Source organism: Gossypium hirsutum, chromosome D02 (genome assembly GCF_007990345.1).
Source record: "Gossypium hirsutum isolate 1008001.06 chromosome D02, Gossypium_hirsutum_v2.1, whole genome shotgun sequence".
Classification (NCBI taxonomy): domain Eukaryota; kingdom Viridiplantae; phylum Streptophyta; class Magnoliopsida; order Malvales; family Malvaceae; genus Gossypium; species Gossypium hirsutum.
Window position 1 is genome coordinate 14583346 of NC_053438.1, and position 16295 is coordinate 14599640.

Here is a 16295-nt window from a genome sequence, read left to right on the forward strand (position 1 = left end):
TATGTATATATTTTTTTTAATAATTCACACACATATATTTTTCTTATATGTACATATATATTTTTATATTTTATAATTTTTTATCTATTTTCTTTGTTATTATTATTGCTTTACTTGATGTTTATTTATTTATTTATTCACATGACCATTATTATCATTATTATATTCTTTAAATGCTTCGGTTTTATTTGTTTATTTACTTGATATTGTGTATACATGATTGATTTGTTTTTTTATTTATCTTTTCATTATTATTATTATTATTTTGTTCTTGATCATGCTATTTATATTTACATTATCACAATTGTTACTCCATTATATAATTTTTACCCAAATTCGTATAAAGAGAAAATTTTGAAAAATAAAGGCAATACTCGGTATTTGGAATCTTCGAGAGGATTGAGCCCTAACGTATTGGGTTCCAACTCTTTCATTGAATCTGAATAATCGAGAATGCTCTTTAATCAAAATATAAATAAAAAGCTCATTATCGAGAATTCAATACGTTGTGTTCTAACGCATTGGATATGACATGTTGTTTTCTCGAGATGAGGATTTTTTTTTCTAAATATAATAAAGGTAATATTCAATGTTTAGAATTTTGAAAAAGTGTGCCCTAACATATTGGGCTGCGATTTCTTCATCTGACTTAAACAATTGAATATCCTTTTAAATTTTATTGCACGAGTTTTTTTGGACAAGCTCGTTTTTGAGGAAGTGAAATATCATGCCCTAACTCATTGGGTGTGACATTTTCTCTTTTCAAAATGAGAGGGTCTTATCGAGTAACTTGTTTTATATAAGTTTTTAAAAAAAACAAAAGATCATATTTTAAATCTCTTCAAAGTTTTCAATTTTCGACATTAAGACATTAATTAATTAACTAGGTACCAATTTTTGGGCGTTACGAGGGTGCTAATCCTTCCTCGTACGTAACCGACTCCCAAACTCGTTTCTCTAAATTTCGTGGACTAAAATCGTTGTTTTAATAAAGTCAAATCGCTTATTAAAAATAACCAATTTTTCAGGTGACCCGGTCACACCTAAATAAAAAGGATCAGTGGCGACTCCCATTTTCATTTTTTTTCAAAATCCAAGTCGACCCAGTTTTTCAAAATAAAAATGGTTTCGACAGCTTGGCGACTCCGCTTGAGAAATAACATGAGAGTCAAGCCACAAGTTGATTACTTTTTGTCTTTTTATCAAAAATAAAAAACTTGGTTGAAATATACGATCCTTTTGTTGCATTTTCATTCGTCTTTATTACGATTTTCATCATTGTGATTTATAATCGTTGTGTTAGTTTAAGTTTGGATATATTTCTGTGCATTGCATTGCATAACCACTCGGTCATACCCTTTTAAGTGGGAGTGAAAAACTACGCCTTCGTGAGGTTTTCACCTCCGCATGGGATAGTGGATCACTTTCGGGATACATCCGTACCTATGTCTTCGTGAGATTTTCATCTCCGCATGGCCATAAGGAAATGTATTCCCCTGAACTGAACTTAGTCCGTATGAGACTATAATGGGTGAGGATTGAGGAATCTGCTGGTTCAGGTACCCTTACCTTAGAGCCAAACTACATATAGTGAACCCTAGTTGCCCACCTTAAGAATAATTACACCAAACCCTAGTGGTTTCCCGAGTAGATGCTCAATTTGTTTCTTTCTTGCTTACTTTTGTTTTGCACTAACTTTTTTTGCTTTGTTATGGTTATGATTGAATTGTATTTTCATCGTAGAAAAGATGTGTTCATTCACGTTCAGTATCTAAATAGATTGCTTGTCATAAGAAAGCGAATTTCTTGATAAAGTGGGAGATAATACGGTCGTCTGAATATAGTCCGAGAAAACGTAACGAGAGAAAGATGATGGTCTAAGGGAGGACTACGCAACGAGGATTCAAGTTGATAAAGATTATTCGAGAGTCGTCAACCTCCCGACCTTTTAAAGAGAAGCCAACGAGAATCACGAAGATGAATGAGCAACAATTCGCGGCTCGGATCAAGCAAAAAGGAGATAGAAGAGACAACTTTTTTGGAAAGTTTACGAGATTTTAACATCTGGATATGAAGAAAGGGATTGATGTCTTCACCTGGAGTATGAGGGCAAGGCTGTATAAATATCCATTTTCTGTAAAGAGATTTGTTTTCTAGAAAAGTTGTTCTAATAGAATTGAATCAGAATCAACGCTTCTCTTCTTTTGCATTCATGACATTCATTGCATTCATGCATTAGCTTTACATTGCATCATATACATTAAATCTCACAAAATGACCCTAAAATTTTGGCAGTTATCCTAAAATATCGGTACACAAGGAAAAAACAAAGTAATGGACCAAAGATTGGAAAGACCTAAACAACTCCAAAGGGAGAGATAGGACCAGTTACTGCTACAAGAGTGTTAGCTAAGGTCTAACAAAATATGATGGACAATAAAAAATGAAGTTCTGTGAAGGAGTTAAAAGAAATGTTCACATCAATGTCATACATGAAGACAATTGAAAAGAGACCTTGTTAGACATCTACCCTTATAAATTTGGAAGTGTTCTGAATAATCGGACTGCAGAAGAAATCCCTGTAGTATTTAGAGCTTACTTAGAGTAATATTCAGAATACACTTGTTGCTTTCAGCCTAGAGGCAATAAGAACTCATTTGTGAAATAGGCTCATGTCTGAACGTCATTATTTTAATGAAATGCATCTTTGCGATCATTTTTTGAGCCAATATTCTTTCATTCTTTACGAATAATTATTTTTTTATTCTTTCATTCTTTTGAATTTTCTTCCAAATCAATCTTTCATTCATAATCATACTATACAGATAATTATTCTTAAATCTGTACATTCTTTGTATATTCTTTTGTACCTACAATAGGTCCCTGGATATCAACGACATGAGTGACGCTGCTACAGACTCAGAATCTCCTTTTGAGCGAGACATGTGTTTAGAGGGATCTCATAACTTTGAAGATGACATAGATTGTAGCCTATTTTCGGACCTGTTAAGGATGGTAGAACAAGTCAAGAAACGGATCTTACCCTATAAAGAATCCTTGGGATACATGACTTCTCCTTATGTGGGGCATAAAGGTCATTTGGTCGATCTTGCCAAAAGAGTCTGATGGTCATCGATTCATCTTTGTGGTCGTCAATTACTTTACTAAATGGGTGGAAGCTACTTCATATGCCAATGTCACAAAGTCGACAGTTAGCAAATTCTTGAAGAATCATATGTCAGTATGGAACATCAAAAGGATCATATCTAACAATGTACAAAATTTGAACAACAGCACAATATCAAAAGTTTATAGTCTGTTCACGATTAATGCCATATTGCCCAAAAAAAGATGGCGCAAAAAAAAAACTTTGTCATGGCAATGCCTTTCTCTTGGGCCTATCGCGGTTTTGCCTATTGAAGACAAGATTCATTCTCTCTGAGTTTTTGGATCCAATCCTGATTGAAGAGGAATGTTCAACGTTATCCTTCATGGTCAAATGTGCCAAAAGCAAATGATGCGAGCTCACAAAAAAGGTCCGCCCTAGAGAATTCCATGAGAGGGACATGGTATTGAATAAGATCATTCCCATACAAAAAGAACTTCATCCCAAGCTGGGAAGGACCTTATGAGGAAGGCCTTATTTGGAAAAGCGTCAATTTTGATCAGAAGGGATAACAAGCACATGCCTAATCCTATGAGTTCAGATTCAATCAAAAAAATATTTCAAAAAAAATCAAAAGAAAGGAAAAAGAAAAGAAAAAGGAGAGGCTAAGGTGAAAATCCGCAAAGGACGCCTTGAGACCAAAGGGGATTTGAGTTGAAAACTCGAAAAGGGCGGCTCAAATTTGGATTAGAATGAGACATGAGGTGATCAAAGCAGTTTAAATTTTGATCAGATTGGGGCATATGATGATCTTGCTATACTTGAATCAACAGGAAAGGGTAGGCGACATCTTGGGGCATCGACAAAGCACTATAGATCTCCTAAACACATGTCAAACTCAGAATGGTCTTCAGAAAGTTTGTACAGAGAAGCTGAAGCTGCGATATCTGGGGTACCCAATTTTCATACTATTTATATTGAATTTGTTGTTCTTAGAATACTTCATTCTTTTCCAAGATACACATTCCCAATCAATTTTTTTGTTATCCTTCTTTACTATTTTTGATAATTTATTCCTTTCGAGCTATGCTCAGAACTAACTTTATTCTTATCCATTTTTATAACCTTTTTACAAATATGTTGTATTGGAATAATGATTAATGGACTAATAAAACTTTCACAATGGAGGTTTTGCATATTTCTCTAGAAGTTTCTAAATAATATAGGAATTTAAAATAGGACTATTGTTTAGAACGCACCATGTTTAAAGGTTGGAAATCTAAAAATGAAGAGTCTAAATTAGGACTTTCTCTTTGGATTTTGTTGTCAAAAACATTGATTGAACAAAATGACAAGATTTCGTGTTGATGACAAAGTTTAAATAAACAAGCAAGCAATGATCACTAGACAATAGGAAGAGGTTTTCTCGGAGAAGAAAGCCTTCATTTGTGCATGAGCCTTTGGTATGATACCCTGGGAATGGTGTAAGGGACCAAAGAGATTTAAATCTTGTATTCTTGAATTGTGATAGGAGAGGATTGAGGAAAAGCCATATATTTCTACCCTTGGGTTATAGTGGGAGAATGATATTACAAATTTTGCGTCCTAGTGGATTGAAATTTGAGGTTTATAGTGGGGGCAATCTGACTAAGTGTTTCTTTGAAAACTCCAGCTGAGCAGGAAGGCGTTATAGCACGTCAGTGATAAAGCCTTAATAAACTTCGAGCAATGATAACCTAAGTGATAAAGAATGATCATTCTCACAAAAAAATAGCATTCTACATTCATGCAAACACCATTCATACATGTCTAGCTAGGAGCATTTGATGCATTTTAATCATGTCATCCTCATCTTAGATATAATTAGGTTCATTATACAGGTCATGTCCTCGGAGAACAGATCAGTGAAATTACAAAGCTTTATCTCCCTGGTCAGTAGTGGAATAGGTTAAAGATTGTAAGTCCTACCTCCCTGGTCAGCAGTGGAATAGGCTGAAGATTGTGAATCCTATCTCCCTAGTCAACAGTGGAATAGGTTGAAGATTGTGAGTCCTATCTCCCTGGTCAGCAGTGGAATAGGTTGAAGATTGTAAGTCCTATCTCCCTGGTCAGCAGTGGAATAGGTTGAAGATTGTGAGTTCTATCTCCCTGGTCAGCAGTGGAATAGGTTGAAGATTGTGAGTCCTATCTCTCTGGCCAGTAGTGGAATAGGTTGAAGATTGTAAGTCCTATTTCCCTGGTCAGTAGTGGAATAGGTGAATCCTATCTCCCTAGTCAGCAGTGGAATAGGTTGAAGATTGTGAATCCTATCTCCCTGGTGAGCCGAAAATAGGTTGAAGATTGTGAATCCTATCTCCCTGAGCAGCAGTGGAGTAGGTTGAAAATTACAGATCTTATCTCCCTAAGCAGTAGTGGAGCAGATCGAAAACGGCGAATCTTATCTTCCCAAGGTAGTAGGGAAGCAGATTTAAGCCACTAGCCTTATCTCCCTAGTCAGCAGTGGAATAGGTTGAAGATTGTAAGTCTTATCTCCCTGGTCAGCAGTGGAATAGGTGAATCCTATCTCCCTTGTCAGTAGTGGAATAGGTTGAAGATTGTGAATCCCATCTTCCTGGTCAGCAGTAGAATAGGTTGAAGATTGTGAATCCTATCTCCCTGAGCAGCAGTGGAGTAGGTTGAAAATTACAGATCTTATCTCCCTAAGCAGTAGTGGAGCAGATCGAAGACGGCGAATCTTATCTTCCCAAGGTAGTAGGGAAGCAGACTCAAGCCACTAGCCTTATCTCCCTAAGCAGCAGTGGAGTAGGTTGAAAATTACAGATTTTATCTCCCTAAGTTACAGTGGAGCAGATTGAAGACAGTAATCCTATCTCCCTGAAGTTGCAGTGGAGCAGATTAAAATAATAGATCTTATCTCTCTGAAGTTGCAGTAGAGTAGATCGTATCAGGTCTTATCTCCCTGAGGTTGCAGCGGAGCAGACTAAGAAATCAAGTCTTATCCCCCTAAAGTTGCAGTGAGGCAAACTAAGAATAGAAAATCTTACTTCCCTAGCGATATAATGGAACAGTTTGGAGCTACAACAGTGAATCGTAATTCCCCCACATCACAGTTAAGCAAATTAAAAGTTACGAGTCACCAATCCTATCTCCCCGACGTTGCGGTGGAGTGGATCGAGACACCAATTCCTATATCTCTAAAGATGTAGTAGGATGGAATGTGGCTGCTTGAAGAAGAAGAGCACCAAGATCCAGCGTGACCAGGCAAAACTTGGTCATTTCTAAAGTCTTTGCTCCGTTCTTGTTACACGACAGCGAGCAAAGAGAAGCAGCTGTAATACCCAATTTTAGCCCGGGCTCACAAAAAATAATAAACCCAAAATAATAAAACAAAGTCTAAGTCCAGTAATATCATTTGGCCCGATCAGAATGGTTCATTACTTGAAAAGGTTGAAGGTCCATCTACAAGCTTATGGAAACATAACCTTCAAGGATATGCAATCTTAGATATGATATGCAATCTTAGAAGATATGATTTTGTAATCTTAGAGATTTAATTTGTAGATACCCTTTAATTTTAGCCGTTGATGTAATTGATCTGTACCGTTGGATTTGGGAAGGCTCAACTATAAATAGAGGCCTCTCCCTTCATTGTAAAGGACTTAAGTTGGGAGTAATAATAATTATTAAGAGTATTCACTCAAATTTATCTCTCTCTTGCATTCTTATTTTCTTTGGCTTGTTCTTATTTTATTGATTTGTGTATAATTTATTTATTGATTTCTATATTGTTGATTTCAAATCTCTTTGTCCCTTATTATTCATTTTCAAATTCATTATTTTCAAATTTGTTCACATTTTATTTTGCCTTATAATTTTTTTATTTTAAATTCATTGGTCTTTAATTATTGATGCTATTTAATCCTCTATTTGTTATTTTAGTTTTTTTTATTAAATTAATTATTTTAATATTATTAACACTATTATGTGGCATCATTAATCTTGTATCATTATTATTTATTTTTTTATGCCTTTAAATTTAAAATTTTGTTATATATATGCATGTATACATACATACGTTTTATAATATATACATATACGTACACATTTTTTAATTTTTATAAATATATATATACACATACTTTTATATATTTTCTATGTTTCATAATTTTATATACATACTTATATTTTTTTACATATTAAAATATGTATATATATATTTTTTAATAATTCACACACATATATATTTTTCTTATATGTACATATATATTTTTACATTTTATAATTTTTATCTATTTTCTTTGTTATTGTTATTGTTTTACTTGATGTTTATTTATTTATTTATTTATTCACTTGACCATTATTATCATTATTATATTCTTTAAATGCTTCGGTTTTATTTGTTTATTTACTTGATATTGTGTATACATGATTGATTTGTTTTTTTATTTATCTTTTCATTATTATTATTATTTTGTTCTTGATCATGCTATTTATATTTACATTATCACAATTATTACTCCATTATATAATTTTTACCCAAATTCGTATAAACAGAAAATTTTGAAAAATAAAGGTAATACTCGGTATTTGGAATCTTCGAGAGGATTGAGCCCTAACGTATTGGGTTCCAACTCTTTCGTTGAATTTGAATAATCGAGAATGCTCTTTAATCAAAACATAAATAAAAAGCTCATTATCGAGAATTCAATACATTGTGTCTTAACGCATTGGATATGACATGTTGTTTTCTCGAGATGAGGATTTTTTTTCTAAATATAATAAAGGTAATATTCAATGTTTAGAATTTTGAGAAATTGTGCCTTAACGTATTGGGCTGCGATTTCTTCATCTGACTTAAACAATTGAATATCCTTTTAAATTTTATTGCACGAGTTTTTTTGGACAAGCTCGTTTTTGAGGAAGTGAAATATTATGCCCTAACTCATTGGGTGTGACATTTTCTCTTTTCAAAATGAGAGGGTCTTATCGAGTAACTTGTTTTATATAAGTTTTTAAAAAATAAAAAATAAAAGATCGTATTTTAAATCTCTTCAAAGTTTTCAATTTTCGACATTAAGACATTAATTAATTAACTAGGTACCAATTTTTGGGCGTTACGAGGGTGCTAATCCTTCCTCATACGTAACCGACTCCCGAATCCGTTTTTTTGAATTTCGTAGACTAAAATCGTTGTTTTAATAAAGACAAATCGCTTATTAAAAATAACCACTTTTGAGGTGATCCAATCATACCTAAATAAAAAGGATCGGTGGCGACTCCCATTTTCATTTTTTTTTCAAAATCCAAGTCGACCCAGTTTTTCAAAATAAAAATGGTTTTGACATCTAAAATTATTCATTGTCTCTTCTCAACCCTTCAATAAGAGGATAAATGCGCTTCAACGTGCTCGATCTTACGTCCTCCTGCATAGACAACAATGTCAATGCCAACCGAGTTAGGACTCAATCGACATGTATCATTTTTATTCTATATTAGTATGAATCTATATTGATGGATTTTGTTGTATTATTTTTAATTTATTGATAATTTTAAAATATTTTTATATAGATATTTATAAATTAATTTATAATTTATAATTAAATATATTAATATACATGTAAATTTATCTCAATTACATTCATAAAAATATCTTTACATACAAATATAAATTTTAAAATGATTTATTAGGGTAAATAATTTAATTGGATAATTTTTTTTAATATTTTAGTAAGAATTAATTTAACGTATAAAATGTTACACTAATTGATATATATCAGTATACACATGTTGAGGGTTATTATTTGATATATTTCTTTTAATTCTATAACTGCAGTTAAAAATTATCATGTACCTTAATTTTTTTGTATATTTTACTATATATTAAACACTTGTCATCACTTTAATTTAATATTGGAATGAAATACGTGAAAATGGCCCCACACACTTAAATTAGCGGCTGAGATTGCAAGAAAAATAGGAATTCTCTAAAATTTTTAATAATTTTCAATATTTATATTTTATTTTTTAGAATTATTGTTAACACAAATTTTAAAGATAGCAACTAAAATGTGATCATTCGATAACACTAATGACTGTTTTATAACTTTTAAAGGTTAAATGATCGGAATATAATTTTAAACAAAATTTAAGAATAATTAATATAAGTTACCCAAAAATAAGAATTGTTAAAGACAATATTCTAACAGGTAGAAGCCTAGTGATCAATACGGTCGATTTGGTGGTTCCGGTAACCTTGTATTAGATACAATGACGGAATTAAAAAAAATTTCAACAGAATTAAATTATATATTTTTACGATAATAAAAATATAATTTTATTATTTTTAAAAAATAAATTAAATTTTTATAATTTTAAGGGATAAAAAATATAATTTTATTATTATTAATTTAAAATGAAGAAATTTCCGTCAAACTCCAGGGAGCCACTGATTAGATGCCTGGCTGCATACATGCTTTAGTGGGTCGCACTATTATAATAGACCTAAAAGCAGAGGATGCTATCATGTAAATGTAGTTGGGTAAGAGTACAGAAGACAAAAGCTTTGATACCATTTCAACACAGACTTCATTTTAATTTCCTATAAGTCATTTTGCCACTTGTAAATGGAGACTTCTTCAGTGGAACTTTGTTTTATGACGAATGAATTTTGTGGAATTTGATGAGCGGAAAATGTGAGAGCAACTGCAGAATTGTAAGTATTATGAATCGTGTCCGTAAATGAACCGTATTGCACTGCAAATTCTGTCATAATCAATTTCCAACCAAAGAGGCGGCTCCCAAGGCAAAATTAGTAAAACACATTAATAATTGATTTAGACTGTTTTTATATTATTTAAGGGTTTTGAAAATCACAAGTTAAATGATAAAAAGCGCGTCTTCCGAAAACCACATTTTCTACCCTCCATCCCATGTTCGAATTTTCTCCTATATTTATCTATCATGTTTCTAATGAATAATTCAAGCATTTTTTTTAATTTTTTTAATTAATAAATATGTTGTTTTTAAATTTTTAATTAGTATATATTTTTTTATTTTAATTAACAATTTATTTATTTATATAAATAAGATGATCATTATGTTAAATATATTTTATTTTTAAAAACATCAACTAGTTTTTTGATATATTTTTATTTATATATAATTTTTATATGTCAAATATTTATTTTTTCACATATATCGTGACTATTGTAAATTCCAATATTATAAAAATAATTATTTCAAAAAAAAATAAACATTTTTCATAAAATATTATATATTAAAAAATATATCAAAAAAATTAATTGATGTTTTTAAAAAATAAAATATATTTGACATAATAATATATAGAAAAATTAGTTGATGTATTTTAAAAAATAAATATATTTAATATAATCATATATAAAAAATATTTTATTATATAATTACATATTTATTAATTAAAAGCATTAATTATAAATTAAAAAAAACTTCAAGCAACGTTCATTAAAAAAAAACAAACAAATAAGAGAGGGGATTCGAATCTGAAACCCAAGGGTAGAAAATGAAATATTTTTAAAAAATATTCTATAAAGCTTATTTTCCCAAATAATATAAAAAACGGCTAAATTGGTAATTGTTTCTAAAAATTTTCCTTGTTCACTAATTTTGCCCGGCTCCAAATTATTTTTTATCAGTCCTAGTTTTTCCTCTAGCTTTTCCAGGAAGCTTCGTTATCTCCGCCCCCCACAACATCAGCATGTCACCGTCTGCTGACGGAACCGTCAAATGCGCCTGCCGATGCTCCTCTTCGTCCCTCGAGAATGGCGGTTTCAACGATGACTCCGCCGATTATGGTCGTTTAAGTTCGGTTGACGGGACTTGCTCGCATTGCGCCGGATCAAAACCTTCGTCAAATTCTTCCTCTGCGCTTGCTTTTGGTACGGTTCCGTTAACGCAGTCGGAGAAGTTGCAGAGATTCCTCGTCGCCTCAGCTAAAGGATTCTCGATCGGGGCTGGCCTTAGAGGTGGATTAGCTCTCTTCTCGATTATAGCACGGTTACGGCGCAAAAAATCAAGGTAACTAATTGTTATACAAATAAATTTGATGATTTCATGTTAATTTGCTTTATTTATAGTTATATACTACTAAGGCAAGAATTATGATTGTAGGAAAGTTGAGTCGTTTTCTGATAAAGAAGCGATTGTTGTGGGGATCAAAGAGACTATTAGATACGGTCTTTTCCTTGGTACTTTTTCGGGTACATTTGTTTCTGTAGATGAAATTATTGTTGCTCTCGGGGGACATCACAGGCAATGATCTTCTTAACCTTAATTTTCCTGATTCAAACAAAGGAACTTATTATTAACTTGCGTTTGATTTATTTGAATTGTTGAATTTCTATTCAGGACTGCAAAGTGGAGGGCGTTAATAGCGGGACTTGTTGCAGGTCCTTCCATGCTTCTTACTGGACCTAATAAACAACATACGAGTTTGGCCATATACATACTCATGCGAGCTGCCGTATTGGCGTCACGCTGCGGAATGAAGAGTAAACGATTTGGGAAGCTTTGTAAACCTCTTACATGGAAGCATGGTGACATATTCCTTATGTGTCTCTCTTCTTCGCAAATTTTGTAGGTTCCTTTTGTTAAGTTGTCTTGGTTGTTGGCTTTGTTTTTTGCTATTAATTAAACTTTATTGCAATTCTTCTTAATGAATCTCGGTCATTATTGAATTTACCACATGGACTAAATGACCAAGTCTACTGGGATTCCCATCTCCTGGATTAAGTTACCAATCTCTAAACTATCCTGTCTGGAAAATTTAAGAGAAAACAAAGTGTTGTAGTCTATAATTTTGGAGGCATTCTGAAAATTATCTGACTATATTAGAATTGATTCATGACTGGAAAGTCTGATCAGCATGCCTAGGGACTTTGTTGTTCATTTTTCTGCGTCTTTTTTATCATTCCACCTGTTAAAGTTGGCAATCAAAATTGAAAATGTTCGTCTTTTCATCTCCAATTTTTAAAGTTCATTGAATCTTAGGCTTCATAGCATGAACTCAGATACTTATCTCTAAAAAAGATGGTCAGAGCCCAAATATGTGAAAAGAAAGTGGGAAAATGTTTGCTTGAATGAAGGTAAGTGCTAATTAAATGTTTTTGGGCATCATTTGAAAAGGAACTGTTTGGCTTTACAAGTTGTACAAGTAATAGCATCCAAAAACACTATCTCAGGAAATTTTTTTCTGTAATTTTCCTAAGAAGATGATGACTGTACATTTATTATTTTTCTCGAGTGTAATCTTTTAAGTGGAAGCATTTATGTTTTCAGGTCCTCTTACCTTTTGAAGCCAGAGAGTTTTCCCCCTTCGTATAGGTCATTTCTCAATAAACATGTTGGAAAGGATCAGGTCATCCTGCAAGGCGTTAAAGAGCATGCAAGTGGCCTTCCATACACTAATTTGGAAGCAATAGAGAAATTTTATAAGGCAAAAGGAGCAGACGTTAAATTAGATCCAAATATGAAAATCCCATGTTCGGTATGATCCTTCTTTCTCCATTTCTGTTGTTCTGCTGAGTAGCAATAATGTCTATACTTTGTTCATAGTGTACAGCACTCTACCAATAGGCTATATGGTTATTGGCAGTATGCATTCTTGTTTAATTGCATTTCTTTCTTCCTTTGGAACAAAAACAATAATAACAAATCATTTTCCCTCTACATAGCATCCATGTTATTAACAAGGCTTCGCTGTTGTGCTTTAATTATTTAGGACCATATCTTGAGTAAGATCATTAAAGGCTAGTGCTTCAATTTCCATCCCTGACAGTTTGTCTTTATGAACATCAAGTTAGATGCCTGTTAAAAAGAATAATTTGCAAGAATTGAAGAAAGCTAAGTATTAAGGTTTAGGTTCAGAAAAGTAATGTGAAGTGACATTCAGCTTTTCGTTTCTTTGTTCCTTTTATATCTCATAAAGCTCATTTTTTGGCCAAAAACTCTCATTCATGCTGCTTTATTAGCAATTACGAAAAGGAAGTACGAAATTGGAATTAGGGGAGAGTATGAAAATATTTGAAAACATAAGCAATAGAACATGAATGTGCAAATTTGCATTTTTTTTTTGCTCCTTGACTTTAGTTGGTCTGTTTTTCCGCCTGACACTGCCTTCCAACTTCTACGAATTTGAGAACCTGATCATTTATTATTGTTGTTTGAAATATGTGTTGACTCATAAATGTAAAAGCACATAGTTAATGCATTTTTGACAGTTTAATAATCATGTAGTTATAATCCGGAGTTCTCCATTCCAAAATCTATATATTGCACTTCATCATCCTTGCAGTCTCCGAAATCCTTGAGAGCAGATCTCTTTTGCAATTGTTCTCATTGCCATAAGATGCTCAGAGTGCTCATATAAGCAATTTGCTTGACTGCTGAAACAAACTAGATTCTCTTGCAGGAATTGTTTTGTCTGTGATTTCTGTTTAAATTACCGAAATGACTTTAGAAAGTTCACAACAGACTTTGAATTCAAGCACTGCTAAGGCTTGAAGTTTTCTTTGCAAAAGTATACTGTTACTTTTGATAATTGTGCTTAAACCCTTGAGCTATTTACAGATGATACACGGGAATCAAGCATGCAGTTCACATGTTTTTACTTTTTTTAGTGAAGCATATAAAAGATCATTACCGGTATATCTTCCAGTTTATTTGATTCCTACACTAATAGTTCATCGTCAAGGCCTCCTAAAAAGGTAAAGTAGTTAGCTCAAAATTTGGTGCAATATTCTCTTACCATTTGGCTGCTTCATTTTTTTCTTATATTATAAATATAATATTTTTTTTAAAAGTTCGTTAACTTTAAATGTTGGTTTACATTATTCCCTCCACTTCTGGCCCTCCGTTACCACAGTATCTAAGTTCCACTTTATAATTTGATATGAGATTTGAGCATGTTAAATGATATGGTTGCTATAATTTTTGGTATGCTTGTTAAAATTTTGCTTCATAGCGATTTGTTTAACAACGAATTATACGAATTATACGTCTAATTAGGTTTTAAGCACCTCATGATTTGAGCATCAGAAAGATCCTCACTAGAGGTTCTTCTTTTATCCATTTCTAGTATAAAACTTCTGCTAGTATTTTGCTTTCTTTCCGTCCTCCCTGGCTCCAAGTTATTATTATTGTCTAACATAATTCTTGACTTTAATACAGGCCTTACACAATATTAGGGAAGAGTCTTCTTGGTACAGCCAGATCAAGCTTATTTTTGTCTGCCTATACCGCATCTGCTTGGTTAGTGTATTATATTATTTCAATCATGTCATGCATTGTTTTCATAGATTGTCTATTTGTTCCCCAGGATCAGAAGTTCTTAACGTATTTCAACTTCAATTTTAGGATTCTCCCATTTTAAACTTTTCCTGATATAACCGTCATTTAGATTTGGTGTTTCCATTAAAGTAACTAAAACATAGTTATTGTTGGTCAAAATTCTGCATTCAACCTTTCCTTTCTTTCTTACTTTGATTGTTCTTACGATGATCAGTATCTCATACTGGTCAACTATATTATATTAGTCAGTGATGAGCAATCATTTTTACGTGCATAATCACATGCCATTTATGACTAGTAAATTTTCATACCTTCAGTATTGGTTCTATGCTTCTATTATGGCGGTACACTTTGAATGTCTTCTTTTGTTTCAATGCTCAGTTTGATTGTTGGGACATCAGGATTGTTGGTTTCGAAGCTGCTAGTAATTACTTATCATAATTTCCTGCAAAATACTTGAAAGAAAAACCAAGGGAGAATCATTAGTTTTGTCTAATGTTTGCAGGATAAAGCAAGCTTTGAATAGGATAATATGCTTGTCTAACATCTTCATTGTCAAATTAAAAATGCAATAAAATCGTTGTTTTAGAAAGATGTTTTGCATTCAATAGAAATGAGGGAATGATATTATCTTGAATGAGTCACCTAGATGGGAAAGAATACAAAACAAGATTGGTGAGATGCTTAAATGGAAAGAGCAAGAATTTCTTTCTCTCTGTCTTGTCTGTATTTTACAGAACATCAACTATATCAAGTTTAGAGATTCAACATTGGTGTATGACATTGAATGTACTAGATAGGTTTTATTTTCTTTATGATGCTGTCGACTTTGTATCATATTGCTGAATCGAATTTATTTGTGACTTGAGTTATTACGATGTGCTTCGTCTAAAATAGACGGACCTTTGTCATTGGGCTAACACCAGTAACTTCCAAACAGGGTGTGGACTTGCATGGTGAATAGATTTTGGGGAAAATGTGACATACCAATTGTAGCAATGGGAACGGTAAATAACTCTTACCATTTTATCAGTGTTCTCTGATTGTTCCTTACTTAGCATGTCTCATTGGGCAGTTCCCAACGGGTCTGGCATTGGCAATTGAGAAGAAAAGTAGGCGGATCGAGATATCACTCTACTGCGTTGCACGAGCCATAGAGAGCTTGTTTACATGCATGGCAGATGTTGGGTATTTGCCGAAGTCAATGAATCTGAAGAGGGCTGATGTGGTAATATTTAGCTTGTCAACAGCGATAATAATGCACTGCTACGCACAGGAGAGGGAAGTGTTCCGTTCCAAGTACTTAAGTGTTCTTGATTGGGTCTTTGGTGTGCCCCCTCCCCCATGTGAAACTCCTCCCTGCAAAAACAGATGAGCAGTTCGCAGGGCTTTGGACTCAGGTATTTGCTGGCAGCCACCGAAGTGTTCGTCTTACGACTCTAATTGCATGTTGGGTCTAAAGGCTTGAATCGAAGCCCTGGTGCGTAAAGTCCTCGAATTCATGTATTCTTCTCTTGGGTCTGCACGGGTGTGCTGTGGGACTTGTACTAAATATAGCAATGCATTTTGAATGAGATTCCAAGAGCCTTTGATTCAGAGCTCATTTAGCTAATCAAATCCTAAATCATATTATGCGAACTGCACAATCTGATATCAAACAAAAACTGAAAGAAAAAAGAAAACCTCGATTCTCATTCGGAGTTCCCTCGTTGATGTTTCCAGTCTCGGCAGAAGCAAGAACACCTTCTTCCAGATGAAGTTCCAAGAAAGAAAGGTGAAACATTTTTTGAAAGCTCCAAATCCGATGACTTCAGAAGGTAGAGTTATCCCCATTATCGTTGAAGCATCAGAAAACACTTCCCGA

At 33.0% G+C, this 16295-nt stretch overlaps 1 protein-coding gene across 1 annotated transcript; it reads left to right on the top strand.

The window, feature by feature from the left end:
* The first annotated feature begins 10709 nt into the window (after positions 1–10709).
* LOC107910235 (uncharacterized) lies at positions 10710–16027 on the top strand. Its single transcript, XM_016838018.2, has 8 exons — positions 10710–11161; positions 11255–11395; positions 11492–11719; positions 12422–12629; positions 13712–13848; positions 14312–14392; positions 15372–15438; positions 15507–16027. Exons 1-8 carry the CDS (start codon positions 10842–10844, stop codon positions 15804–15806), a joined length of 1482 nt encoding a protein of 493 aa, XP_016693507.1. The 5' UTR covers positions 10710–10841; the 3' UTR covers positions 15807–16027.
* Positions 16028–16295: the final 268 nt, after the last annotated feature.